This window comes from Hordeum vulgare, chromosome 5H (genome assembly GCF_904849725.1).
Source record: "Hordeum vulgare subsp. vulgare chromosome 5H, MorexV3_pseudomolecules_assembly, whole genome shotgun sequence".
Lineage (NCBI taxonomy): Eukaryota > Viridiplantae > Streptophyta > Magnoliopsida > Poales > Poaceae > Hordeum > Hordeum vulgare.
Window position 1 is genome coordinate 504,898,786 of NC_058522.1, and position 26,044 is coordinate 504,924,829.

Below are 26,044 nucleotides of genomic sequence, written 5' to 3' on the forward strand. Positions count from 1 at the left end.
CCTAGCACTCTCTTGTTCTTGGACAAATCTTTTCCTCTTCTCTCTGACACAGTTGGAGATTGTCTTCACAATAGTGGTCCATTATGGATAGATTTCGTCAGCTAGATAGTATCATTTGTTGTAGTTGTGATCGTTGATGTTAACATTGACCATCGGGATGTTGCCTTCGGCAATCCTTGCAAACACCAGCTACCGTTGAAGCACGTTGATATCATTGTGTGATCCGGCCATGCCAAATAAAGAATGCCAGATCTAGAGATCTTGAGAGGCCACGACCTCAAGTATAATAGTGCAAGCCTTGACATGGCCCTTGTACTGACCTTGCCAAGCAGAAGGGCAGTTCTTCCACACTCAATGCATGCAGTCTATGCTGCCAAGCATCCCTGGGAAGCCCCGTCTTACATTGGTCGCCAACAAGCGGGTTGTGTCTGCAGTAGTCGGCTCTCTCAAGTACTCAGGACCAAACACTACAATCACAGCCTTGCAGAATATATACAACGACTCTAGGCACATAGACTCACTCATACGGACGTACTCATCGATAAGATCATCTGGTACTCCATAAGAAAGCATCCGGATGGCTGCAGTGCATTTCTGGTAAGATGAGAAGCTAATCTTTCCAATGGCATCCTCTTTGCACTCGAAGTAGTCATCGTATCCGACCAACCCCTCTCGAATCCGGTTGAAAACATGCCTAGCCATACGAAAACGACGCCGGAATTTCTGATGTTTGAAAAGCGGATTGCTTGTGTCAAAGTAGTCCTTCCAAAGAAGGAAATGGCCGCTCTCTCGATTACGATTCAACGCCGAAACATGCCTCGGAATCGAGCCCTGGAACAATGGTCGCTACCTATTAATGTGGTCATGGACCAACACGGCAAGCAGCATCTCCTCATCATCGGATGAGGAATCGTCGGAGTCACACATAACATTATGGAAAAAGAACTCGTCGGCGCAGTCCATTTGTACCTTGAGGCAAATTATCGAACAACTTGCGGGCGTGGACGACGAAGCTGACCGGAAACGAAGGATTGGGGTCGGGGAGGCTGTGGTGCCCCGGCGGCGTGGGTAGGCACCGCAGTATGGGAGGAGGCCGCTAGAACTGGGCGGCGGCAGCAACGGTGGCGAGGAGGCTGGGGCGAGGCAAGGCGAGGGCTAGCTGTCGGCATTGTCGATAGGGGTGGAGAATGACCAATGTGCCACCGACTAGCGGGCCAGGGAATGGAGGAAGCGCGCATCGTCCGCGTCCGCTTTGTGTTCGCATCGACCCAAATCAGGCTCAAAATTGGGCCAGAAAATGGGTCGACAGGCGGACGAAAAGCGGACGCGCGTCTGTTTAGTTCGGGGCGTTGAGCCGTCTTTTCTGTCCGCGCGGACCCAAACGGACGGCGGTAGAAGAAATGGGTCGCCCCGTTGGAGTTTCTCTAAAGGACTACATACGGAATAAAACGAGTGAATTTGCACTCTAAAGTATGTCTATATGTATTTGTATTTAACCCCCAGTGAAACCTCTAAAAAGACTTATATTTAGAAGCGGAGAGAATACAAAACAGTGAAATACTCCACAAGCAGCAACCGTCTTCCACCGCCAAATCTCCTGATGGAACATCCCTTTGATGAGACCGGCGCCGTTGCTCCAACCATCTCCAAAACACGGACTTTCGGCTCTACGACGACGTTGAAGATACTACCGCCGCAATGCGGACAAAGCCAAAGCAACAAAGAAGCAGAGCAAGGTCTTCGTCTTCACCATTGCCTTGAAAAACGTGCCCGAAGATAGAACCACAACCCCTCGGAGTCGCCGTAGAGCATCATCGAGGCGGTGGCCCGGAATACTTTATTTGCGGTGGCAATGTCAACACCGACTGAGCGCCATCACGCGGCATACCAATCCAAAAATCTATCTCCACAATAGACGGAAGGAACAGGAGGTCCCCAATTTGCCGACAGTGGCGTATTATTAGGGGCTCTTTGATTCGCGGGATTTAAAAAACGCGTGAATAAAAAAGGTCTGGGGTTGGAGTGGCTTGTCCATTTGAAACCTATAGGATAAGCAAGGAGTGTTTGATGTCATAGAAAAACAAAGTAATTGTAAAAAAAGGTTGGAGCGGATGTTAGATTTTCTATGAAATGTGGTACAAAAAATTTCATACAAAAAATCATGTGGGATCCAATCCAATGAATCAAAGGACCAGTGTTAAGGATCCTATAAAATTCCTTAGAATTAAAGGAGCCCTTGATTCTTTGGCCTTGAGGATGACAGTTGTAGGACACATGACTGTTTTGTAATTTTTTCCTTTTTCTGGGGATTTCCTGTAATTTCCCTTCATAGAGAAGCCATGTTTGCTGCAAGTTGCTGGTATCTTAAATGAAAATGTGGTGATACTCCTAAAAAAATGTCACAAAAACAGCGATGGCTTTGTTGGTTTATCGTTCAGGTAAAACAAAAACGAAAACTCTCTTCAGCAGACGGTAGCAGCGACGCAAGGGAGACAATGAAGTGGAATGCTGTTATTCAAAATGACTTCCCAATTACTGGGGCATGATGCCCTACAATGAATTGCTACTACAACCTGGAACCAGCCCCTTACTACCACACTCCATTATTCTCACCAAAACGAAATGAAAAAAATAAAGGTAGCATAAAATGCACTCACTCACTCTGTCTGATAGCCTACTAGTATACAGAAGTGCTGGAACTCCAGCTTGGTAAGGATCACTCGTCGCAGAACGCGCGGAGAGTTTCGTCCAGGGCTTTCCTGTCGTACTCGCCGGTGAAAACACAGCCTCCCAGAGGTCCTTTCAGAAGGATGAGCCTCAGCAATCCGTCCGCGACCTTCTTGTCGACCTGATGCGCCATGCAAGGAATCAATCATTAAGACTCTTTTTCAATGCTAAAAAGGAACAATTGAGATGTCCAAGCATATCTGCCTGCTTCTGCCAATGTTATTTTAAGGTACTTACAGCCATGATGTTTCTGAACTTCTCCACCGTCATGCCCTTTGGTGGTGTCACAGGAAGCTTGGCTTGATCAAGTATGTCAAATGTCCGTTTCTTGATGGACTCGTCTATCCAGCCCAGACGGTAAGACATGTCAGCTGCCATAACCTATGGTAGTGCCATCCCGGAAACACAAGACAATGTTAAGGAAACCAGATAAAGTCATGATTAAGAGGTGGTACCAAATATTCAAGTGGTCTTACCGTTCCAGCGGCAACAGCTTCCCCGTGGAGCCACTCTCCATACCCAAGCCCTGTTTCTATAGCCTGGCAATTAAATGAAACGATTAATGATCAGCGAGTAGCACGGATGCTTCACAAAACAGAAGGTTGCCATCAAATTCCGAAAAGTTTGCTTAGTTCCTGGTACAAGGGTAGCCAGATTGTTAATCAAGAGTCAAGTAACCTTAGAGTGATTCTAAAGCAGTGGCCAGGTTTCAAGTCTCCTTTATTTTCTCTTATATTTAGCTGGATGCGGATACACTGACAAGAAGCAAGAAAAAAAGTCCAGTGGGATGGTGTGTCTTACAAATAAATTCAGGATTTCAGTTTTCAAAAACAAATACCCCATGCTACAAATATACCGTTCACCAGAAACTAAGGAAATTATAGTTTCAGTATGCAGATTCCACGCAGCATATAAAGAAAGGAGATACTGTGGTAAACTAGCATAAAAGATTATCATAATTAAACACTACTTTGTTCCAGACATTATTCGCACAGGCCTATAGCAATTTTTCTAAATTGAAGATAGTGGTACCGCAACATGCACTCAACAAAGAAAAGAATTACAGATCAGAATGAAAAATATTTTATGACTTAAAGCAAACAAATACTATTCTTTGTTGTTTTATTTTCTATTTTAACATGCAACAAAATGAGTACATGAGCCATCCACATCAAATGCTTCAACTAAGCAGGCAACAAAAATAAAGCAAATCTCTTATACTGGGTTGGCAACTCATCCAAGTTATGTTTACATGGACCATCATAAGGCTGATACAGATAAACATGACAGAAATAGCAATAATGATCAGAGATATTACGTACATGACCAAATGTATGACCCAGGTTTAGTGTTGCTCGAAGACCACTTTCTTTCTCATCCTGAGCAACAACTTCAGCTTTGTTTTCACATGATCTCTTTATAGCATAGGTCAGAGCACTTGGTTCTCTACAAACAGATAATTCAAATTAAGATATAACAGAAGCATGTAAAATTATAGACTTATGACCAGTCATGGGAGAAAGCTATTCCATTATTTCAACAAAGAAAGGTCAGCAGCCGTGCTGCTAGAATAACTCTTGCAGCTAATATATAAATACTAGAAGAATGGAATGGTTATATGGCTCTATGTAAATCACACATGGAAACAGGACATCAAAGCAAACCACACAGAGCTAGGAATGACACGTGCATCAATGAACATTTTATAATTTAGCTGTGGAGCATAGTATGTTTTGTCGCTCTGTTCTATCAAACTATGCAGTATGTCATTTCACGTATTTTAACTCGGAAAATTAAAAAAATCTCAAAATCTGAATTAACTCATGCTATTCATATGATTACTGTACTTACAATTAAGCATTTCAACAAATGAAATATAAAACATATCATGATTCAAACGACCAGGGCGCTGACCGCTGAGAACTTCTACTTGATACAAAGAGGACTTGGTTTCTAAAAGGAACCATACTATTTGTTTACATAAACAAACAAAAAGGAAACGTCAAGATCATGATCAGACAGCAGATCCCAAATGATTAAACAAAGGCATTCCTGTTTAGGCCTAAGGCGGACATAAATTTTCAAATGACAGTGTTGAGTATTGACAACATATGCTTCAGATAATTCAGAAATGGAAACAGACAAGGAAACTGAACCAGTCATACTAATACTAAACAGCAACGACATATGTAATGCAGTTGCATGTCTTTACCTCCCTAATATCTTATTAAATCAAAATAACACTTGGTGGCGCTGAACACCTAATGTCAATTTCAAAACCTGCTTCGTACCTGGCTAATATTGCTGCCATATTCTTCTCTTGCCACTCAAAGAAGGGTGCATCTCTTATGAGACCATACTTCACCACCTCAGCGACACCTGAAGCCAGCTCTCTATCGGGCAATGTATTCAATGTCTCTGTGTCAATGAGTACGCACTGCGGCTGGTAGAATGCACCAATTAAGTTCTTTCCCAATGGATGGTTAATCCCAGTCTTCCCTCCAACAGACGAATCCACCTAAAGCAATTCATCCAGCCCCACATTAGCACCAAACCACATGTCCTCAGACTCTAGTAAATTTAGATGAAGCTACCTGAGCCATCAGAGTAGTGGGTATCTGTATGAAATTGACACCACGGAGGAATGCAGAAGCAGCAAACCCACACATGTCTCCAATGACGCCGCCACCTAGGGCAACAAATGTGCATCTACGGTCCAGCCGGGACTCCACCGCCTTGTCAAAAACCTTCATCAAGGTGTCCTGCGCATCGCAACAAGTTAACTACATCCAAGTGATGGGAGAAACTAAAGCACGAGTAAACCCTGAATCCCGCACGCACCATGTCCTTGTACTTCTCGCCGTCCGGCAGGATCACGCTCTCGACCGACACATTAGGATTTTGGTGCGTGAGCGCCCAGGTCACCTTCTCCAAATAGAGCGGCGCGACGGTGGTGTTGGTCACCACCAGAACCCTCTTCCCGATCACATGCCTGCGTGTATTAGCTATCAGGGTCACCAAATTGCCAAACGGAGCAACCACACAAGCTAAAACCCTGCTGAATTCGAGTACCTCTGCAGCAGGTCGGGCTCGTTGAGGAGTCCGGGCCCGATGTAGATCGGGTAGCTCCGGTCGCCGAGGTCAACGTCGACCACCGTGGAGACCCTGGACACTGCCGGCGGCTGCATCGCGGGGGCGGCGCTGGCGACGACGCGGCTCCTGAGAGCCCTCGCTGGGGAGGCTCGGAGCGGAGTGAAGGATGAGCGAGACGACGAGGGGACGGAGGCGGCCGCCGCGGCAGGAGCTGCGCGGGGGCGGCGGACGGAGATGGCCGCGCGGGAACTGGAGGAGGCAGCGGCGGCGAGCAGGGAGGAGGCGGAGGCCGCCATGGGGGTGGTCTGATCGCGAAATGGCGGCGGCGGCGGCGGTGGTTGTGTCCGGTTACCTCCGATGAGGCGGGGATTTGAGGCGGGCGAGGTGGGGTAGGTGGGGGTGGGAGCCCGCGAATGGTTTGGGGGGTCGATCTGGACCGTCCGATAGGGGGATTGGATGGCGGAGATGGATGCTGGGTTGGTGGATGGGGAGGGCGGGTTCATCACGGTACGTGCGCAGGATGGTTGGTGGAGATGCGGGCTCGCGGGATGGCGGCTTTCGGTCTCGCTGAAAGTGGGGTCGGTTGGTTGACCAACGATTAAATCTCATTTGTTTTATGTATATTGATTTGATTTGTTTGATTCGTAATTTGATTTGAACCGATATAGGAGTACTTTGAATGGGCATGGCGAATTTTATCATATGGAAAACGTGCCGCACATTTTCTTGCCAACTCATTCTTCCCACTTATACAATTTGCATCCTCTCCCACCGTCATTGTATATATTTTCTCATTATTAGAGAGAGGTAAACTCATCGCTTTGCTGTACATGGATGAGGTTGCCGATGAGGCAGATTGGAGAATGATGATGTCTCCAGGAACAAAATATTAAGCTAATAAATGATTTATCTGTCAAAAAAAAGTCAAGAAATGACTGTCATAGCCGTGTCATGTGACAATTGCGACCAGTGACGAAGCCACACTATGGCTGTGTAGTCAATTGACTACACAGCTTTTGATCAAAACCTTCTAAATATTCAAGTAAACTTTATCCATAAATTCAGAAATACGATAAGATTTAAAGATGAATTATAGTTGACATCACACGTTTATTATCCTGGCACCGCCAAATTATAGTGTGATGAGGCACGTTTATTTAGAAAAAAAATATAGTTGACACGTTTGTACTCATCTAGGTATGCCAAAGGCACCCAAATATGGGCATCTCGGGGACTTGCACAATTTTATCAAGTCATATAGTAAAGCTTTTCTTGTAGGGTACAATCATTCGAGCTATTGACTTGTGCGTATGAGGTTGGAAACAACCGCTTCCATCATTTTTGTACACAAAAAACTTGAGATGTTTTATGTGACAGTGTTCTAATATTGAACAATCAATTTTCTTCTAGTGTGATGAGTTTAATAAATGTGCAGACACACAACTTCAAGATTCCTCAGGAAAAGCTATGCTTGGCTTTCATCTCCAACAACAATATAGGAAAGGATGGAACTGTAAATTTTCGAGGGGACAAGTACTACATTGTGAGCCGCTCCGTTTCCATCCTTCCAGACCGCATGCATGTGGTTTACAACACAAAGAGAGTATGTGTACCATATGCACTTGCGTTTCATGAGTAAGGAGATCACTTCGGTGGTGATAAAGAACACACATTTCCTAACTTGTGTTATGCATATGTTATGCTTGGCGTTTGTTCAATATAGTGAAAGGTCATTCCCTACAGTTAACAAGCCGACCAATGGCAATGTTTAGGAGATGTACCAAGAGTCGATTCTGAGATAGTATAAACAAACTAATATCATGAACAAGGAACCCGTGGAGCAACATAACCTGACCAAGGATGACATTGACTATTTTATGGTACATCACAAGGTGTTGTTTCTTTCAACACACCTCCGTTTCAGCTTAGTATTATGAGCATTTATACTTTATTTTCCCCACAAGTAGCAAAATGATGAAATCACTATTTGTATTTGTTTACAGCAACCGTGCAACTTTCGCTTGGAGGCCAATGATTTTCCCTTCAAGGGTGACATCCGTCCTGTGGTTCGGGTTAAAAGCAATGGACATGCATTGATGAGATTTGTCAATGACGCCTTCAAAGGTAACATGTCCAACTTCTTAACAATCATGTTTATCCAAAAGCATATACCTCATAACCGCCTCAACGTATGGTCTGGGCATGGAAGCAAGAATGGCAAGGGTTTCATGTTTAAAACGCCCATTTATCTAAGAATAGGCGTCAACCATCTCTGAGTGTTGTCATCATCATGCGAATGAAGGTAATATCCAAGTGTTTCGGCTCCTATTTGGCTAGGTGATGGCTGCACACAATTTATGATGAAATCTTGACCAGTCATAGTTCTATTTGCACATTTTGTTGTTGTTAATAGTGGTGGTGAACTCTTTGAAGTAAAGGGTAGCATTCAGGATTGCACAATACATGGTCTCGACACGGGAACCTTAGATTTGCAAGTCAATGGTTGGAGCCATAAAGTACATGCTATTGCGCTTGGTATTTGAAAATGGGATACACTTTTGCCCCTCAAGGCATAATGCATTGATATACTAAGAAATTATCACCTCCATGCTTGTTTTAACTAGATGAAATTGGAGGGCGAGGTGAAGGATATTTACATGGAGAAAGGCATGGGGTGCTGTTAACAGGGTACCGACCGCGGGTGGATGGGTTATCACCGAGTACAAGGCAAACTAGGCCACGAAAAGGATAATCATGCATTCATCCTCTCCGATCTTTGTTTCCAACTACGAGTGTCATTGTCTGTTTCATGTCACGTGAGAGAACTTTGATGAGCCAAACGGGGAGGATCAAGTTGTCCTTGACATGTCTTATATGTGCAAGGGTATGCTATTCGTGAACGGCGTAGGCATGGGTCGCTACTCGACGTCATACAAAAATATTGTCGGAGTCCCTTCCTAGTGTATGGAAGTTCTGCGGAGTTGAGAAACCCGTTCCTTTATTGGTCTACAATGTATTTTCACTATTGAACTTACTAATTTTCCTTCCAGATACCATATTCCACATGCATTATTGAAATCCAAGAACAACCTATTGGTTGTATTTGAGGACGAGCTTGGCAAGTCAGAAGGCATACTCATCGAGATAGCGTGGAGAGATGACATATGCACGCTCATCTCGGAGCAGAACCCTACATAGATAAAGACGCGGGACAAGGATGGAGGTAAGATCAAGCTCATAGCCGAAGACCACAACACCGAGTGAATCCTGACCTAGCCCCGAAGAAGACCACCTGGGAGGTATTTTTTGCCAGCTTCGGCAACATGGAGGGGTTGTGCGACAATTTCATTGCAGGAACCTATCACGCTCCCAACGCAAGGGACATCATCGCGAAGGTACAAACGCCCCCCCTTAACAACTCACATCATCTATAATATTGTAGCTTATCCCGGATCACATTCTGTTTGTTCCCGCCTATGGTCGGCAGTTGATCTCTCGAGTGTATAAACAAGAATACTTTGGCAAGAAGTCGTGTGTGCTACCGGTGCAGACATCAACTACCCCACGTCAACGACCACATTGGCAGTGCAAGTGAGGTGCCACAAAAAGAATGGTGGACCAGAATAAATAGAGAGATCGACACCTTCTCTCGGCTCCTACACTCACTGTCTCTTTATCCTGTTTGGTTTGAAACCCACATTGATGCATTGTGTGTGGCGTGTTGTGATTATAGCTTCATCGAGGCATGCGTGCTTGATCCAGATCGTGGGGAATCGATATGTAAACATGAAAAAACTACTTGGTTACTCATTGGCTCGAAGATGTATTTTCCTTTCCTCCCCCTTTCTTCTTTTGTTGTTGTTCTGTGTCGTTTCATGTTAACCATCACAATAGGTGCTGAATAACCATATAAGGGATAGTTTAGCGAACTCCAAATTTGGTGCAAAAGAACCGTTGTGCTGACCAAATGGATATAATAATTCAATGGTCATGTCGTGCAAATGTTCTATCGTGTTTCTCGGGTATCCTCAAGCCTTATGCTCCTTGATTTGTACATCTCATCGACAAGAAACAAGGTAAAAGACAATAGTTTATATTTCTAAATTTTTGATACATATGCAAGTATTGCGTATTTGTTAAACAATTGTAATGCATATCTTGTTCCATTATCAGAGTGATAGTGGTCGCTAACCTCTTTTGGACCGTATGGACATTTTTTGCAATGCAAATGGAATTTCAAGTTCAAGCTTGATGCATTTCGGAGTTACCGAAAATACAACAACAAAATCAACATGGATAGCGGACTCTCTGGTTCTGTCATTCATTTTTCTGTTGATTGTTTTCTGTTTCTCTCGAATGTGATTGATTAGCATTTATAGACGTCAACTTCTTAACGTATTGATTTTTAAGTATCATTTAAAACTTCTGAACCTGTTTGTTTGTTTCTTTCTGTTTTCAATGTTTTGGCCATGAGTGTGGTTTTCACATAGTATTTTCTAGTTGATTGAACATTCAAATTCCCTTTCGGAGATAGATCCTAGAACTTTCATTGCATAAACCTTTGTATGTTACCCCCCCCCCCCTTGTTGCAAATACTTCATAGTTGTAAGAACATCTACAACCGGACCCCTCATACCCGTCTCAGTTGCCCGGGTAGATCGTCTGATCAGTGACCGGTCATAAAAACATAACTCAATTGGACCCCTCATACCTGTCTCAAACATGTGAACTCATCGACACCTCTCATACCCATCTCAAATATGAGGACGGTACGAGGGCTCGTGGACGCGTCCGAGCATGCCCGATCAGTCGCCACGTGGGACACAGCCCCACCCCGAACCACCTTTTATGTTTCCATATTCATTTTTTTTCTTTATCTCTCTTCTTTTCCATCAATCACTTGCAAGTGACCGAATATATACGAAAATATATATAAAAAATATGGTTGCATATAAGGGTCATATTTACTAAATCCGACTGTAATGCTCACGGCTCTTCCCGATGGAAGCTGAAACTATAGCTTCTTTTGAACCAAAATAGCTCAGGTGAGCAACTTTTGGCATTAATGCCTTAGAAAGAGAAAAAAAGTTACTTCCTTTGATTTTGTATAACTCTGCGGTTTTGTTTGATTTACCACCGACGCTTGCGTTGTCAAAATTTGAAATCACAAATGCTCTGCTTGTTTTTTTTTTTTGACATGTAAATGTTTTTTGCTTGCTGTATCAACATATGACGGAACGGAAGGCAAAATGCAAAAGAGAGAGAGAGAGAGTACAGTAAAACTTCAGAAAAGCAGGGGCGTTGCGAGAATCGAACTCGCGACCTCTCGCACCCAAAGCGAGAATCATACCACTAGACCAAACGCCCTTTGATGTACGCGTACGCAGAATGAAGCTATATAATCCTAACAAGTCTCGTCATCTGTTTTTCCCTCCAAAACTCGCCCCAATTTCTTTGGTTTCCCTCCTCGCCGCCAATATCGCGCCTTTCTCTCCCCCTCTCTCCTCGGCGCACACAGATCCCCACTGTTCCACCTTACGCACGCACCTCGCCGCAGCCATGGCGGACGCCGGCGACGACCTGGACCTCCTCCTGTCCCTGGACGAGGACGGCGACCAGGCCGTCCTCGAGACCCCTCCGTCCTCCCCCTCGCGCCCCGCCGCCGCCTCCGCCGGCTACGGCGCCTTCACGCCCCCGAGGGCCGTGGCGCGCCCGGGAGGCACCGACATGTCCGTCTTCCGCGACGCCGTCAAGGACTACATCGAGGCCGTCCCGGCCTCCACCTCCGGCTCGGGCCCCAGCCGCCCCAAGCTCCCCAAATCCAACCAAACCCTCGTCGACACCTACTCCGGCCTCCGCATCAAGCACATGGCCGTTTCCCCGCTCGAGATCTCCAACCGCTTCGCCGACATCCGATTCGTCCGCATCTCCGCCTTCAAGTACGGACCCCCCCTCCTTTTCTCTCGCCCCCTCGTAGAAATGCACATTTGGACTCGGGAACTCATCGATTTGAGGGGGCAGGAGCCTGGCCGGCGGGGACTTCTTCTCGGGCTGCTGGGCGACCGCCGGCGTGGTGCTGGACATGGGCACGAAGCGGGTGAGCGCGCAGGGGAAGGACTACAGCATCTGGAAGATGGGCGCGCTGGACGACTCCGAGGTGTCGGTGTTCCTCTTCGGGGACGCCCACACCCACTACTCCGGCGGCCACGTCGGCGACGTCTTCGCGCTGTTCAACGGCAATGTTCGCATGGACAAGGGGGTACTGCGCTTGCTCGCATTTTTCTTTTCTATGTTTGGGTGATGCCGAATTGATTCATTCTTGGTGGACGTTGTTCTTGCAGGGGCAAGGGTTCTCGGTGAGCGTTGGCTCAGTGGGGCAGATGATGAAGATGGGCATCTCGGCGGATTTCAGCATCTGCAAAGGGACGAGGAAAGATGGGATGGCCTGCACCATGGCCACAAACAGGTATGTACTTCTTCCTTGATGATGAGATTGTCTCTGAAAAACTGTCGTTGCACACTGTCAATAATAAGATCCAGGAAGATGTAAAACTAGAAACTACTGAGTACTGACTGTACTTGGACACCGAGGAAATCCTGTGCTCATCTCCTTTGAGATATTAACTCCTATCTGGAGTGCGATATGTGCCGAGACTGAAAGAAAATGAACCCCATTTAGACACACCGTTGCCTCCTACGGACTAATACGCAGACCCTGGGTCAAGGTGTGAGGGTCATGGCAACCATATCATAAATTAGCGGTGTGCACATTGTCTCTCTGGCCGGTGACCATGATCGATTCACACCATTCAAGGGTTCAGTGGGTTATTTGTATGGATTTTCCGATATGATTATCTTTATCTAGGGCTTGAACTGTGAGTCGGTGATTAGGTGGTTAGCCTTGAAATGACCAAACTAGACAACCTCCTAAAGAAATACTGGCATTGTTGTTGTTGCTGCTGCCTTATGAGTGTTGCTTTTGATATGAAATTTTCAACAGTGCAAACAAATTGTAATCGAATTCACATGGTGCTATGCTTTTTTGGAGAGCCAATTTCACAGCATTTCATTTACATTATGGCTAGGCCAAAAGAACAGATGTACATGTGGTTTAGATAAATGCTGTTTCTGACCCTGAACATGGCCTGTTCCTTTCCAGGCGTAAGGGACCATACTGCAAATATCATTCATCGGTATGAGATATTAATAACTCCCTATTTTGCATCTGAGGCAGATAGGCATGCAATGTTGATTAATTATGCTTGTTTCCTATTGGCAGAACACATCATCGCAGAAGTACTCTACTGGCAGAGTGGAGCTTAAGGGTGGGTGAGTGAATCCCAAAAAGAACAATCATATCTTCTCTTATGTCCCCGAATGGTTCCTCTTCCACCATATCAACATGATTCTCTACATTCTTTTTTATTTTTCAGAAACTTCCAGTTTGCTTCCAAACTTCGTTCCAATGGGATTTATATGGTCAAGCCTCCCTCAGAACGATCCGATCCGAGGAATCCATCACGACCACTGAAAGTAATGTCAGTTGATGGGTTAAAAAGGGCTTTAAGGTATTTCAAGCACTTTCATTTGTTCATCTTTTCAGTTTATATCCTCTAATGAACATAAACTTCTAATGTGAACAAAATGATGGTGTGAACTGAGAATAAAGCAAATACTAGTGTTAGTTGTTCCGTATACCATTGTACAGTATAAATGTGAGCTCGAGAAGGATCCTCTTGCATATGTTGACACACTAATGACTGAAAGTGCATCAGCCCTTGTAATAGGATGAAGTGAAGGCACTTGCCAAGTTGCCATGCTAAACTGGGTTTTTCTTAATTCCTACATTGTCTTGCAGTAATGCGGATAAAGTGACCACCAAGAACAACTCTCAGGGTATAAGGTTCCTCTCCCATGTCACAGGTAAAAACACATTCCCCACTTCCCATTCGTAGCTGTTGTAGGTTGATGCAAGTTTCACCTGCACACTGCAAAATTTGCTGCTGTCACCTCGCAATAGCAACTGATCTTCCTTATGCAATGACCAGGCAGTACGGAACCGAATCTCGTGAGCACCGGTACTTCGACGGTTGTACAGAAGCCAATGTCGACCTGGAGTAGCCTGTCGAAAAAGCTGAGCTCAGGCACAAGGTGAGCAGCAAGCAACACGCTCCCCTGGTTTGTAGCCTTCAGCGCTCCATGGAGCAGTTGTTTTTAGCCGAGCGACCTTGATTTACGTGCAGGCCGGCGTCTTCTGGCGCAAAGGTAGGAGCGCCCAAACCGGGCTCGCAGAAGCAGGAGCAAGAGGCCAAGAGGAGAAAGGCGAACAACCCTTCGGGGAACACGATCGAGCTGGACCTTGGCAGCTCGGACGACGACGAGATCAACATAGTGCTGCGACGCTGATGGCCTAACTTGGCTAGCTCCATGGCCAAGCGGCTTGCTGCTTTCTTTTCAGGGGAAAGAGGCTCTAAATGTACACCAGAAGGAGCACACAAGGAAGGCCTACAGGACTGCGGCCGCCCTTCCACAGCAACAGCATAGGGAGTAGTCGAGGCTGAGGCACCTATATATGTATACTTGATTCCCTGTTTAAGGTTTGGGAATTCTGAAACACCAGGGCGAAAGTTATGTGTTGCCTGTATTTCGATGTTGAACAAGATGGCATTAGTTCAGATCCGGCGCTTTGTGTGACGATGAGACCGAACGCTGAGATAAGCTGTAGCCTCGGCCTCAGCAATTCAGCATGTAAAAGGCAGTATAGTTGCAAATTTACTGCTAGAATCAAAATGCACCCACACAACAACAAAGAAGTATGCCCAGTGTATCTGCTTGCTGGAAGGTAACGCTACCTGCTAATGATGCCTATCAGTCACCAATCCCATTTTCCTGTATATTGAATTCCCAATCAAGAGAACTTTTGCAATGTTGTACGTACTACCCCATTCAGAATTAATTGTCTCAAAAATGGATGTATCTATACATCCATTTTCATCCATTTCTCTGGCAAAAAAGAGCAACTCCAACGAAGTGGTCTATTTTGTCCGTCGCTGTCCGTTTGGATCCACGCGAATAAAAGTGATGGTCCAAAGCGCCGACTCATTTACAAAACACGTCTGCTTCACGTCCGCGTTACGCATTTTCGGTCTAAATTTAGGACTGAAATGCATCGGTGTGGACACGAAGTGGACGTGCGCGCCCCCTCGGTGTCCGCACCAACCACCGCGGTCAACATAACTTATGACGACCGCCCTCCTCGGACCCACGCGTCAGCGACCGTGGTCGGTGTTTTTTAATCCAAGCGTGCGATGGGGTTCGACCATCTGCTTCCAGAACCCTCCCCCGCCCCCATCTCGCCACTTTCCTCGTCGACGACCCAACAACCATGGACAATGACGACAACCTCGTCGTCTATGCCAATCGCCTGCCAATCGAGGTCACGATGAGCGGGTCAAACTCAGTTCAACCCAGATCTGGCCAAACGGGCCGTGCCTGACGGGCCGGCCCGACTGCCCGCAGGCCAGGCACGAGACGGGCCTGGCCCGACACGGGTTAATCGTGTCCGGGCCAGGCACGAGCACGTCATGGGCCGTGCCCGGGCTGCCATCCCGAGCCCGCGTGCGAGCACGTCACGACACAATTAGTGCTAGCGATGTGGGGGAGCGACCGAGCGAGGCATCTGGCGAGGCGGGCTCCGCGATGGGGGACAGACCGACCGGCCAACAGGGGGAGCGGGGCCAACACCCAACGGTTGGAGCGGTCAACGGGGCACGGGCTGGGCGGGAGAAATGCGCGGGAGGCGGCCATTTGGCTGGGCAGGACCGCGTGAGGGGGGGGGGGGCGCGGGAGAAATGCGCGGGAGAAACCGAGAAAGACAGGGGGAGCGTGTCGTGGGCCTAGCGTGCCGTGCTTGGGCCTAATAGCCTGGCACGCGGGCGGCACGTCACGGCCTGTTTAGTAATCGGGCCCAAGCGTGCCGTGCCGTGTCAGGCACGATTTCGCCGGGCCGGGCCGGGCCGACACGTTTGGCGAGGTATGGTTCAACCCAATACCGTTGACTAGCCACACAAACGGGCGTTGACTAGATAGGCAATGTGAGAGAATGATCAACTAGGAGAATTTACACACTTGGCCTCCACAGATGGGGCGAACTGAAGAAGCTGGTGGAAGATGGGAAGATAAAATACATTAGGCTGTCAGAAGCGTCGGCGTCGACCATCCGAAGAGCCCATGCGGTTCACCCATGACCGCCGTCCAGGTAGAGTGGTCGCTGTGGTCAAGAGACGTCGAGGAGGACATAATCCCTACTTGCAGGCACGTTTTCATGTCGTGACATGTCAATGTTATTTTTGGTTTCTGAATCGTCTGAACTTTCTTCCTGCTTTCGTAATCTCAGGGAGCTCGGCATTGGAATTGTGGCCTATAGTCCGCTCGGCAGGGGCTTCTTCTCTAGCAGGCCAAAGCTGGTCGATACGCTGTCTGAACAAGACTTCCGCAAGGTTTGTTATAGCTCGAGTACTTGGAAGGATTCTGAGACCCCTCCCATGTCATCCTGGAAGCCCGAGTGACAACTTTTCGGGGGAACTGGAATAAAAGAGTTACTTGTTTCTTAGTTTCTCACCACTGGAAAGTGTGTGTGTATGTGTGTTTGTGTTTGCTTGATTAATCTTGTTGTATCTTGAGAAGTACCGTGATACGGTGTATGAATGGACTCTGGAAATAAGAGCATCTAAAACCGGATGTATCAACTAGTCTCAAACCGTTCATGTGACGGTTCAGTCACTGACCGGTCATAGAAAATGTGATTCAGATAGGTGTCTCAAACGCTCGAGCTGACCGACACGTTTTATATCCAACCCAATTTTAAAACGGATATGGATGCGACCGGGCGTCCGACATACCCACCTCATCACAAATTACATCAAATCCACCTGCTCCACTCATTTTTCCTCTCTTCTGTTCTTGCCCCTTCGCTTCGCCGTCGCACGCGTTCGACAACTGTTTCAAGCATCTGCGCCTCTGTGCCGACAACACAAGCACAACACTCTCTTGCGTCCTTGCAGTTGGGGATATGGTCGCCGGTCCAGATGCCACCGCTGTACGCCTGACAACACTCGGGCCGCCCCTTGCATTTTATGTGATTGACCCGGTTTCTTGCGATTTTCTTAGGGAAAACGATGAATTCGATGCTTCGTCGGACGAGGAGTATGGGCTGACGGAGCCTGAGCAAATGATTCAAGACGAGTTCTTCGATTCGTCAGATCCGAACGCAGAAGTAGCATCACATGCCTTATGGATTTGACAACATGAAACAATAAAAAAAATATAAATATGTCGGAGAAGTAACAAGCTCCACTTCCACAACTCCAACAACGCAGCAGAATATAAGGCCCTCCTCCATGACCACTACATCGCGGCCTTCATGGGCATTCACCTTATGCTACAACATGTAATGAAGACGTTCAAGCCCGGTCCCATAAGTGTCCAAAGTGTGCAGGCTGCACATGGCCCATCAATTTTGAGGGCCCCAATTTGTTTCCTAGACATAGTATGTACATAGCTATTTTTTAGGGATGGAATATTTTTGAAATAAACTTGACCTTTCATTATACTTGTAAGCAAAATTCCACAAAAGAAAATTATACTATGACATCTTTTCAAAAAAGACATTTTTTGATCAAAATAGTATGAATAGTGACCTATAATAGCAAATATTTTTTGCCTTTTTTGCCCAAAAGTCAATGTTGACTTTTTTCGTGAAAATTAATATACTAGTGCAAAACAAAGTCAAGTTTAATCTGAAATTACTTTGGAAATATTTTTTACTTTTTAATTAATTATTAAAAAAATCTCATATAAGGTGCGTATACAATGAGGAACCAAAGTGTAGGGCCTCGTATGGTGCTGAGCCGCTGTACGTCCACATGAGTCGAGGTTAGCAGGTGTTGCTCGATCGATCGGAAACACCCCTAAAAGAGATCGACCGAAAACTGTTTAAAAAAAAATAGATCGATCAAAAACGAGTCCGACTGGCGACCCCCCCCCCTCCTCCACCTCCCCCATCTCACCCCTCGAACCCTTCCCCCGGCCCATCTTCCTCCCTGACATGCTTTGCGTGTCACCAACCGAGGTACTTCTAGTCGAGGTGCATCAACCCTCCTTTTTGCCTCATTTGCAGATCTCAGGGGCACCTCACTGTGGATTGTCAGAATCGTATCAACCCCCCTCTTTTGTGCATTATGGGTTTTCCAGACTTGTTAGCTTCGAAAATCTCTGGGCTTCTTTCTTCTTGTCGTCGGTCCTTTTGACCCATGGATGACTGACACAAGTGCTCCTACGCGATCCGTAAATTTCTGTGTGGCTGGTCTTGTAACAGAGCGACGGAGGAACGCAGTGATAAGGGCTCTCTCGAGGCCCAGATTGCGTGCCCCGATGCTCTGGTGGATGAGCAGGGTCTGTCTGAGAGTGAGTGGGGTTCGCGGTATGACCTTGAGGAGGCCCTTATGCTGCTGCATCGACAGTCGGAGGTCTATTAGCATCAAAGGGGCACCTTGAATTGGACTTTGAAAGGTGATGCCACCACGGTCTATTTTTTCGCGATTGCTAATGGGAGAAGAAGGAGATGCTCTCTGGATAGCCTTATTATTAACGGGGTGAAGATTTTTGATCAAGCTCTGATTATGGCGCATGTGGCTCACTTCTTCTCTTCTTTGTATGCGGCTAGACCGGAGTCTGGGTTGTCCATTTCTCTCTCTCTTTGGGACACTCCTTCTAAAATATCCCCTGATGAGAACGATGCATTAATCTTGCCTCTCTCTGATGAGGAGATTTGGGTCGTTATCCAGTCTGTGAAACCCAACGCGGCTTCGGGACCGGATGGTTTTTCCATTCCTTTAAAAAAAAATCTAGCCACAACTTAAGGCCCTCGTTTGTAAGATCATTCAAGGATTTTGTCTTGGAACGATGGATATATTCCGCCTTAATTATGTTGTTATCTCCCTCATCCCTAAGGTCAAGGGTGCAGAGCTGATATCCCAATTTAGGCCGATTGCCCTTATTAATCATATGGTGAAATTTCCGGCCAAGGGTTTTGCCTCGCGCTTGTCCCGTGTTGCGCATCGGACGCTTAGTCCTTTCCAAACTGCCTTCGTGAAAGGCAGATTCATCCTCGGTGGGATTATCTGCCTTCATGAGACTGTCCATGATCTCAAATCCCGTAATGTGAAAGCGGTGATTCTTAAGTTGGACTTCAAGAAAGCGTATGAGCCGATTAGTTGGTCTTTCCTCAGACAGGTATAGGATTATGCAATTGGTTTTCGATGGGCACACGGCGATCTCGGTGAACGGGCATACCAGTCCTTTTTTTTACCAATGGCAGGGGCATAAGGCAAGGGGGTCCGGCTTCCCCGATCCTTTTTAACTTTGTTGCCGATGCTTTCTCACGTATTCTGTCTCGGGCTGCTACTTCGGGCCATATTTCTCCGGTGATTTCTCACCTCATCCCCCATGGGGTCACCCACCTTCAGTATGCGGACGATACAATTATCATGGTGGAGCTTAATGAATCCTGCCTTGCCCATCTCAAGTTCATCCTGCTTTGCTTTGAAGCTGTGTCGGGCTTAAAATTAACTTCGCGAAGAGCGAGGTCATTATCACTCATGTTGATGATGGTGAGGCTAGGCACGTGGCACACCTCCTTAATTGGAGCATCAGTTCCTTTGCTTTTAAATACTTGGGTCACCCGATTGCCCTAGATAAGCTTTGTGCCAAGGAGTTTGCACCTATTGTGACCAAGGTTGGCAATAGAGTGCTTCCATGAAGGGGAAGATACAATATGAATGCGGGTAAGGTGGCCTTGACTAATTCCTGTCTATCCTCCCATCCTATGTTCACCATGGCCTTTTACCTTCTCTCCGCGGATACGCATGATGATTTCGACAAGCACAGTGGTGCTTTTTATTGGAATTCTGCGGAGAATAAGCGTAAGTATCGGTTGGTCAAATGGAACATCATTTGTAGGCCCAAAAACATTGGAGGTTTGGGCATCATTAATACCGCGGCGATGAACAAATGACATGATCAAGTGGTCATGGAAAATTATGTCCTCGGGCCGAGGCTCCCTTTGGTTCTCTATCTTAAGGCGAAATATTTTCCCTCCTCTAATCCTATGTTCGCCTCCCCTAGGGGTGGATCTCAGTTCTGGAAGGATCTGGTTAAGGTGCGTCCGATATTCGAAGACCATGTCAAATTTTTGGTGGGTAATGACGCCTCGACCTGATTTTGGTTGGACTCGTGGTGTGAGGACTCGAGTCTATCAGTGACCTTCCCTACGCCATTCTCTTACTGCCCTAAACCCGATATTTCCATTGGAGAGCTTGCGGGTGATAACCGGGACTTGGCCTTCCGACGTGCGCTGTCTTGAGTTGGTTCAATGGCAACATCTTGCTGCCCTTTTTCCCTCGCTCTCGGAGGCGGAAGACTCGGTGGTCTGGCCTCACTCTTCCTCGGGTCGCTTCTCGGTTAAATCCTTATATTCTAAGCTGATTGCTTGTACTCCTTCAACTAAGTTTTGTCAGATTTGGTGTTTGTGTATTTCTCCTAAGATTAAAATATTTATGTGGGAAGCTTTGAGGGGTCGCCTCCCGACAGCTGATCGGATTAGGAAACGCAACGGCCGGGCTCGGATCGTTGTGCCCTATGTGATGCTTTGGAGGACACCAATCATATTTTCTTTAACTGTGTCTTGGCTAAATTGATCTGGTGTTGCTTGCGCTCTTAGTTCTGAGTGACTTGAGCCCCTTCGTATTTGTGTGAGCTCTGTAATCTCACCAGTCCCCTGATGGGGATACGAAACGTTTGTTCTGGATTGGACTCGCGGCGATGTGTTGGGCTTTGTGGACGACCAGGAACAAGTTTATCATTAAACACATCTTTTCTGTTAAACATGTTGATTGCTTATTTAAAGCTTGATTGTTCCTACATCAGTGGAGATTATTGGCTAAGCTTGAAGACGGACACAACTTCGACCTGCTGTCCTTGTTGCAATTTTCTTTGATAGTCCGGCCTGCGTACCACGGGTTTAGCTCGCGCGCCATGTATCAGACTCTCTGTTACGCGTCTTGTCTTTGTTGGCGGTTCGGACTCGTGTTATGTGTTGTTTCTGACTTTATCTGATGGTTTTATTTATAAAGTTGGGCTCATGGCTTTTCTAAATATAAAAAGAGTCAAACAGATGCAGTATGGTAATGGAACATAAAACCTATGGTCCTTGACAGGTCTACGAAATAATGGGATACCGCATTAAATGGCAAGGCGAGAGGTCGGTTTGAGGTGAGCTGGGAGGTGCCCTATGCTTACAAAATTAATTAACTTGAGCCGTCCACGGGGATTCCTTACCATCACGAATGACTTCATCTAATTCCAGTTCAGAGAAATAATGCTATGTATTTAATAAAAATCCCAGAATTGCTCGTGCAGCAAGGCCAAAAACAGTAGAAACAAGATGCTACGAACAGAGCGCTAAACAGCACACAGCAGGGAAACAAAATTCCACACCTACATGAAAGTTGCTAACAGATAGTACTACCAGACAGCACTGAAACAAAATTCCACACCTAGGAACAAAGCTGTTAGTTGCTAACAGATGTGGAGTAGAGGGAAAAAAGATACCAACCCCTGGACTGCACAACGCAGAACCAAGATGCCAAACCACCCCACATCCCTAAGCAAACAGACAACCCTCTATGCAAACGGAGAACAGGAAACCACAATGGCAAATCAACCCAAAACATAGAACTGAAAGCAAATCACCCCACATCATAAATAGAGCAAAACGAATCTCAGCGCAACAGAGGCAGATAGGCATACGACAGAACCAGCATTAGTGCAGAATAACCAGCACACCATCTCATTTCCTCATAACCAGGTCCCAAGAGTGCAGCAAAATTACCACCACAACCAAAAAGAGCGCGTAGTCAGCCAAAATGGTAAGGACCCTCCAGATCCACCGGAATCAGAACCTACTTACATCTTCCCTACTAGCCTTGTCTCAGAACCACAAAACGTTAACGGCTGCTCCCAGGCATTCAACGAAGCCACGTTTCCTTCCTTGCTGGTTATTCGCGTCGCAGAGTCAACCTTCACTCGAAGGCCCACTGGTTCTCCCTCCGAATTTCCTCCTCCTCCTGCGGTGTGAAGTCGTTGACGATGTTGAAGGTCTTGCGGATCTCCTCCGGAGTCTTGCCCTTGATCATGTCGGCGACCGTCTGACAGGTCAGGTCGAGGAGCCCCTTGATCTCCAGGTAGTTCGCAGCCTGTCAAGGCAAATGGAAGCAATCAAGGTCAAGCATCACACTGAACATATATAAGAACAGGAGCATCAGACATAGTAGATCAATCCATTATCAACAGAAGACAGAGCTTCAGTTCATATTTAAGAAACAGAGTACCAATGTTGTACAGAATCATATTTAAGCAAGACAGAGCATCGGTTCATATCATGCTGAGCAAAGCAAACATACATAGCAATATAGCATGGCGAGGGAGCAAAGCTAGTATTAAAGCAAGACACTATCAACACGTAGTGGTACCAAGGACAAACACAACTGCTTACACAAGATAGTTACCTATACAGGGCAGATGAATTATACTAGAGCAAGGTGGATAACACTAATCAAGTACTTACAACAACCTAAAAACTAGCAGCAACAAGGGTCGGGCATAATGACAAACAGATAAAGAACAGGAGCATCAGACACAGAAGGTTATTGCAACATCCGCATTATGAAAGAACTTGCAGTTCATACTTAAGCAAGACAGCAGTAGCAATAAATAATGGTGAGTACGCAAACTTCATGCTTAAGAAAGAAAGTGGCAATATGCCTTTAGGTTGTGGTACAAAGAGACAAGAACACAACTGACATGCATTACAAGCATACACAGTTGGACACAAATACAGTGCACACGAATTATACTTCACCAAGGTGGATAACGCAAAAACAACTATTTACAACAAAGCTACCAACCATTGAGCAGTAAAGTAAGGCATATTTTATTATACGCAGAAGTGTATATAAACTGATGGGATACACATACTACAGAGCTAAACAAAAACGAATTGTCTACTGTAACTATTGTATGTCCATGTACAAGCCTTGCAAAGTACTATCCCAACAAAGAACACCAGAAAGCAACAAATAAACATAACATGCTTCACATCCTGATGGAGGTCAGATACTGAATAGTTTAACAAACAGATTCTAGAATAGCATTCTTGTCAGATCAGGCAACAAGCATTGAATAGTAATGCCACTCAAGGCCGGCAAGGCCACCACAAAGCGACAACTAGGACCATGCTAATATCTTGTTATTGTATTGCAGACTACCACAAAGCATTGTTTATCTAGTACAGCATTTAACGATGCAATGCAGATAATCAATTTTTTATCACAGTACTGTTTCCAAGTAATAAACAAAATAGCTGAGAGTAACCAAATTAGGAAACAGAAAACAGCTGACTGCAACAAGTAAGAAACAAAGTAGTAACAGTGAGTAATCCAAATGAGGTAACAGAAAACAGCTGGCTGTAACAACATAGAATGCATTCACTTACACAGAAATTCGTATCAGGCATCACTTATTATCTGAAACAGATCATGCCAAAGATACATAACAGTACCAGAACTGAACATCATTTATTATCTGAAATGCAGTGATACATCTAAAAAGCAGACAACTAAATGCTAGTAGTACACATGGGCTTAATCCTGCAGCAGAACTGAACACGGAAAAATTATCATCACTTGAAGTAAAAAAGCCGACTACTATGTCATGCAACCATCAGACACTTCAGTAACATTACCGAATCGCTCACATAACAGTTGTCACATCCAATAGATTGCATAAACATGACAAAACGCACTAAACGGAAAACCTGAAAATATACAGCACGGGGAAAAACTACGCACTTGAAATCCACAATCATAACGGATGAAACGAACCTGCAATACGTCCCATTTCGTAGCACAGCAACAACACAAAACCCTAAACCCTAGAACAACTAAGTTGGCGTCCACAATCGAACAGCGAATCTGGGCACCAACCGCTCAAATCCACACCGCAATCGCATCTAAACGGCCGGAACACAAGCCCTCAACGAGTACATACAATGTAGGAGCACGGCACGGGAGGGGAAGAGGGGATCGGAAGTCTCGCTCACCAGGATGAGGTCGAAGAGGACCGTCTGGTCGACTTTGACGAAGTGCTCGTCGAAGGCCTTGAGGTTCACCTCGTCGGGCTTGACGGAGGTGGAGGTGGAGGAGGAGTCGGCGGCGGCGGCGGCTGCGTCCCCGTTCAGGACGTGCTGCTTGCAGTAGTCGATGACCTTGATGAGGATATTGGCGCTGACGTTGGGGAGCGGGATGATGTTGTCGGCGCAGCCGTCATCCACCAGGTGCTTGATGGTCTGCGACGCCATGGCCACCGCCACATCCACCACGAACACCTCGTCGTCGGAGCTCTTGAGCGTGAGGTTCTTCACCGCCGCCGATGCCGCGTCCGCCGCCATCGATCCGATCGCCGGGGAGGTGGGAGGCGGGGGTTTTTGGTGGTGGTGCGCGGCGGGAAACCCTAGGGGAGGAGGCGAGTGGTGGTGTGGAATCGAAGGGAGGGGAAGGGAGGCGCCTTTTATTTCCGGCGACGCAAAGAGGAAGGCTCTAGAACCGGGGGCAATTGGGGTTTCTGGACCGAAACCTGTGGGCCTCGGAGATATGGTGGGCTTTCTGGGCTGTGGCCCTCTTGGGGTCTCTTTTCGTTAAAATAAAAACCGGCTGAGTATTTCTCGAGAAAAAAAAAGGGTAATTACTGGAATTTCACAGGATACTGCAGAAATACATTCCAGCTTTTTGCGTGAGTTTCGATAGTTCAAATGGATTTCAAATACTGATGTGATGCCTACAAGAATATGTTTCAGTGCACATGAGAAATACGTATTTTATTGGAACGTGCACACGCACTCTTGTCGTGCCTGGCCCTGAACTATTTTATTAGAGTATTATCCACGGGAGCTTGGTACTGTACTACTCCCTCCGTCCCAAAATAAGTGTCTTAAGCTTAGTATAATTTTGTACTAGAGCTAGTATAAAGTCGAGACACTTATTTTGGGACAGAGGGAGTACTTAATTCAGTTTCGATAGGTCAAAGTAAGCATGCACGAACAACGAACGTTTAAAAGAAATGAATTCATATGATATCATAGTAAAATAATTTATGATTTTTTTCAGACAGGTACAAAATGTTACTATGTCACTCAAATTGTATTTTCAAAATTGTGACATATTTGTGATCCAACACACGTATCATAATCTATAGTAAAACATATTTGAGTTTTTTTATCGAGTCATTTAACGGTGTCTTACATAAAACAATATGAGAACGTGCGTAACATACGATCTAGAAACATGTCTCCGCATAAAATTCACGATCACATAATAATTGTATTATAATTGTTAGAGAAATATATTATAAAACCAGGACTAAGCACGTCTTGAAGGTCCATCTTTTGAAGCAATGAAAGTTCATCTATAGATGCGATCTATGATGCTTTCTTCAATGTATGAGATATTGTTTTGAGATTTATTTTCTTCATACTTTAAAATATGCATCAAAAATCGCTTCCTCAGTTCAAAACAATCCTACATATGAATTAGACAACATTGTTATAACAAGTTTGTATGTGTAATGTGTATACAAATAAGCATGGTGTAAATACTCACCTGGGATATAGGAAAATATAGCTTTCTATCGCACAATCAGTGCATGTAGTTAAAAACCAAATACCCCGACAAGGCACTGCATGTATGAAATAAACACATATTGTGCGTTGAATGAATGAATTATTTAATATTATAATGCATTAAAGAGATTCATACCAGTGTGAGTTTGTTGGAACAACCGGAACTATACATTCCCATTTAGAGATATCGTCCTTGAATGCAGGGTTTGCAACTTGGAGTGTGAGGTTTAGGTTACTGACCGCGGTTTTAAGTATATTCTTCCCCAAAGTAGGTATTGGTATCGGATCAAAAATTGAGATAAGTTTTTTATGTTGATCCAAGACAAACAAGAGAAACAACCCAAAAATATCCCAAGGCAATAAAATCTGCAATGATGTATACGTTTATAAATACATGAAATATTAATTAAAACCAAATAAACCACTGTTATA

The 26,044-nt window shown here is 45.7% G+C and overlaps 3 protein-coding genes, 1 non-coding gene and 1 pseudogene across 4 annotated transcripts; 2 read left to right on the forward strand and 3 right to left on the reverse strand.

Annotated features, from left to right (window-relative positions):
• Positions 1 to 2,491: 2,491 nt before the first annotated feature.
• Positions 2,492 to 6,170, reverse strand: LOC123400170 (3-dehydroquinate synthase, chloroplastic). Its single transcript, XM_045094585.1, has 8 exons — positions 5,800 to 6,170; positions 5,569 to 5,719; positions 5,322 to 5,489; positions 5,019 to 5,245; positions 4,050 to 4,173; positions 3,204 to 3,266; positions 2,965 to 3,108; positions 2,492 to 2,848 (listed from the first exon to the last, which is right to left on the reverse strand). Exons 1-8 carry the CDS (start codon positions 6,114 to 6,116, stop codon positions 2,717 to 2,719), a joined length of 1,326 nt encoding a protein of 441 aa, XP_044950520.1. The 5' UTR covers positions 6,117 to 6,170; the 3' UTR covers positions 2,492 to 2,716.
• A 115-nt stretch (positions 6,171 to 6,285) lies between these two features.
• LOC123397054 lies at positions 6,286 to 9,447 on the forward strand (annotated as a pseudogene).
• A 1,668-nt stretch (positions 9,448 to 11,115) lies between these two features.
• Positions 11,116 to 11,187, reverse strand: TRNAP-UGG. Its single transcript has one exon. It is a non-coding gene; the product is annotated as a tRNA-Pro (tRNA).
• Positions 11,188 to 11,312: 125 nt separating this feature from the next.
• LOC123397620 (protein MCM10 homolog) lies at positions 11,313 to 14,647 on the forward strand. Its single transcript, XM_045092158.1, has 9 exons — positions 11,313 to 11,759; positions 11,842 to 12,079; positions 12,162 to 12,286; positions 12,980 to 13,013; positions 13,100 to 13,149; positions 13,254 to 13,388; positions 13,679 to 13,743; positions 13,869 to 13,971; positions 14,064 to 14,647. The coding sequence occupies exons 1-9, from the start codon at positions 11,380 to 11,382 to the stop codon at positions 14,224 to 14,226; spliced, it is 1,293 nt and encodes a 430-aa protein (XP_044948093.1). The 5' UTR covers positions 11,313 to 11,379; the 3' UTR covers positions 14,227 to 14,647.
• Positions 14,648 to 21,700: 7,053 nt separating this feature from the next.
• LOC123397621 (SKP1-like protein 1) lies at positions 21,701 to 24,487 on the reverse strand. Its single transcript, XM_045092159.1, has 2 exons — positions 24,038 to 24,487; positions 21,701 to 22,133 (listed from the first exon to the last, which is right to left on the reverse strand). Exons 1-2 carry the CDS (start codon positions 24,383 to 24,385, stop codon positions 21,960 to 21,962), a joined length of 522 nt encoding a protein of 173 aa, XP_044948094.1. The 5' UTR covers positions 24,386 to 24,487; the 3' UTR covers positions 21,701 to 21,959.
• Between the last annotated feature and the right edge of the window lie 1,557 nt (positions 24,488 to 26,044).

What these genes read in the sequence shown, in the direction of transcription:
- LOC123397621 (XM_045092159.1), bottom strand. Translation starts at nt 24,385, where the DNA reads ATGGCGGCGGACGCGGCATCGGCGGCGGTGAAGAACCTCACGCTCAAG. An exon ending in TCCTCTTCGACCTCATCCTG is followed by an intron (nt 22,134 to 24,037) that starts GTGAGCGAGACT and finishes TTGCCTTGACAG; the next exon opens with GCTGCGAACTACCTGGAGAT.
- LOC123400170 (XM_045094585.1), bottom strand. Translation starts at nt 6,116, where the DNA reads ATGGCGGCCTCCGCCTCCTCCCTGCTCGCCGCCGCTGCCTCCTCCAGT. An exon ending in GAGCCCGACCTGCTGCAGAG is followed by an intron (nt 5,720 to 5,799) that starts GTACTCGAATTC and finishes TAATACACGCAG; the next exon opens with GCATGTGATCGGGAAGAGGG. An exon ending in GCGAGAAGTACAAGGACATG is followed by an intron (nt 5,490 to 5,568) that starts GTGCGTGCGGGA and finishes TGCGATGCGCAG; the next exon opens with GACACCTTGATGAAGGTTTT.
- LOC123397620 (XM_045092158.1), top strand. Translation starts at nt 11,380, where the DNA reads ATGGCGGACGCCGGCGACGACCTGGACCTCCTCCTGTCCCTGGACGAG. An exon ending in TGCACCATGGCCACAAACAG is followed by an intron (nt 12,287 to 12,979) that starts GTATGTACTTCT and finishes GTTCCTTTCCAG; the next exon opens with GCGTAAGGGACCATACTGCA. An exon ending in AGAGTGGAGCTTAAGGGTGG is followed by an intron (nt 13,150 to 13,253) that starts GTGAGTGAATCC and finishes TTTATTTTTCAG; the next exon opens with AAACTTCCAGTTTGCTTCCA.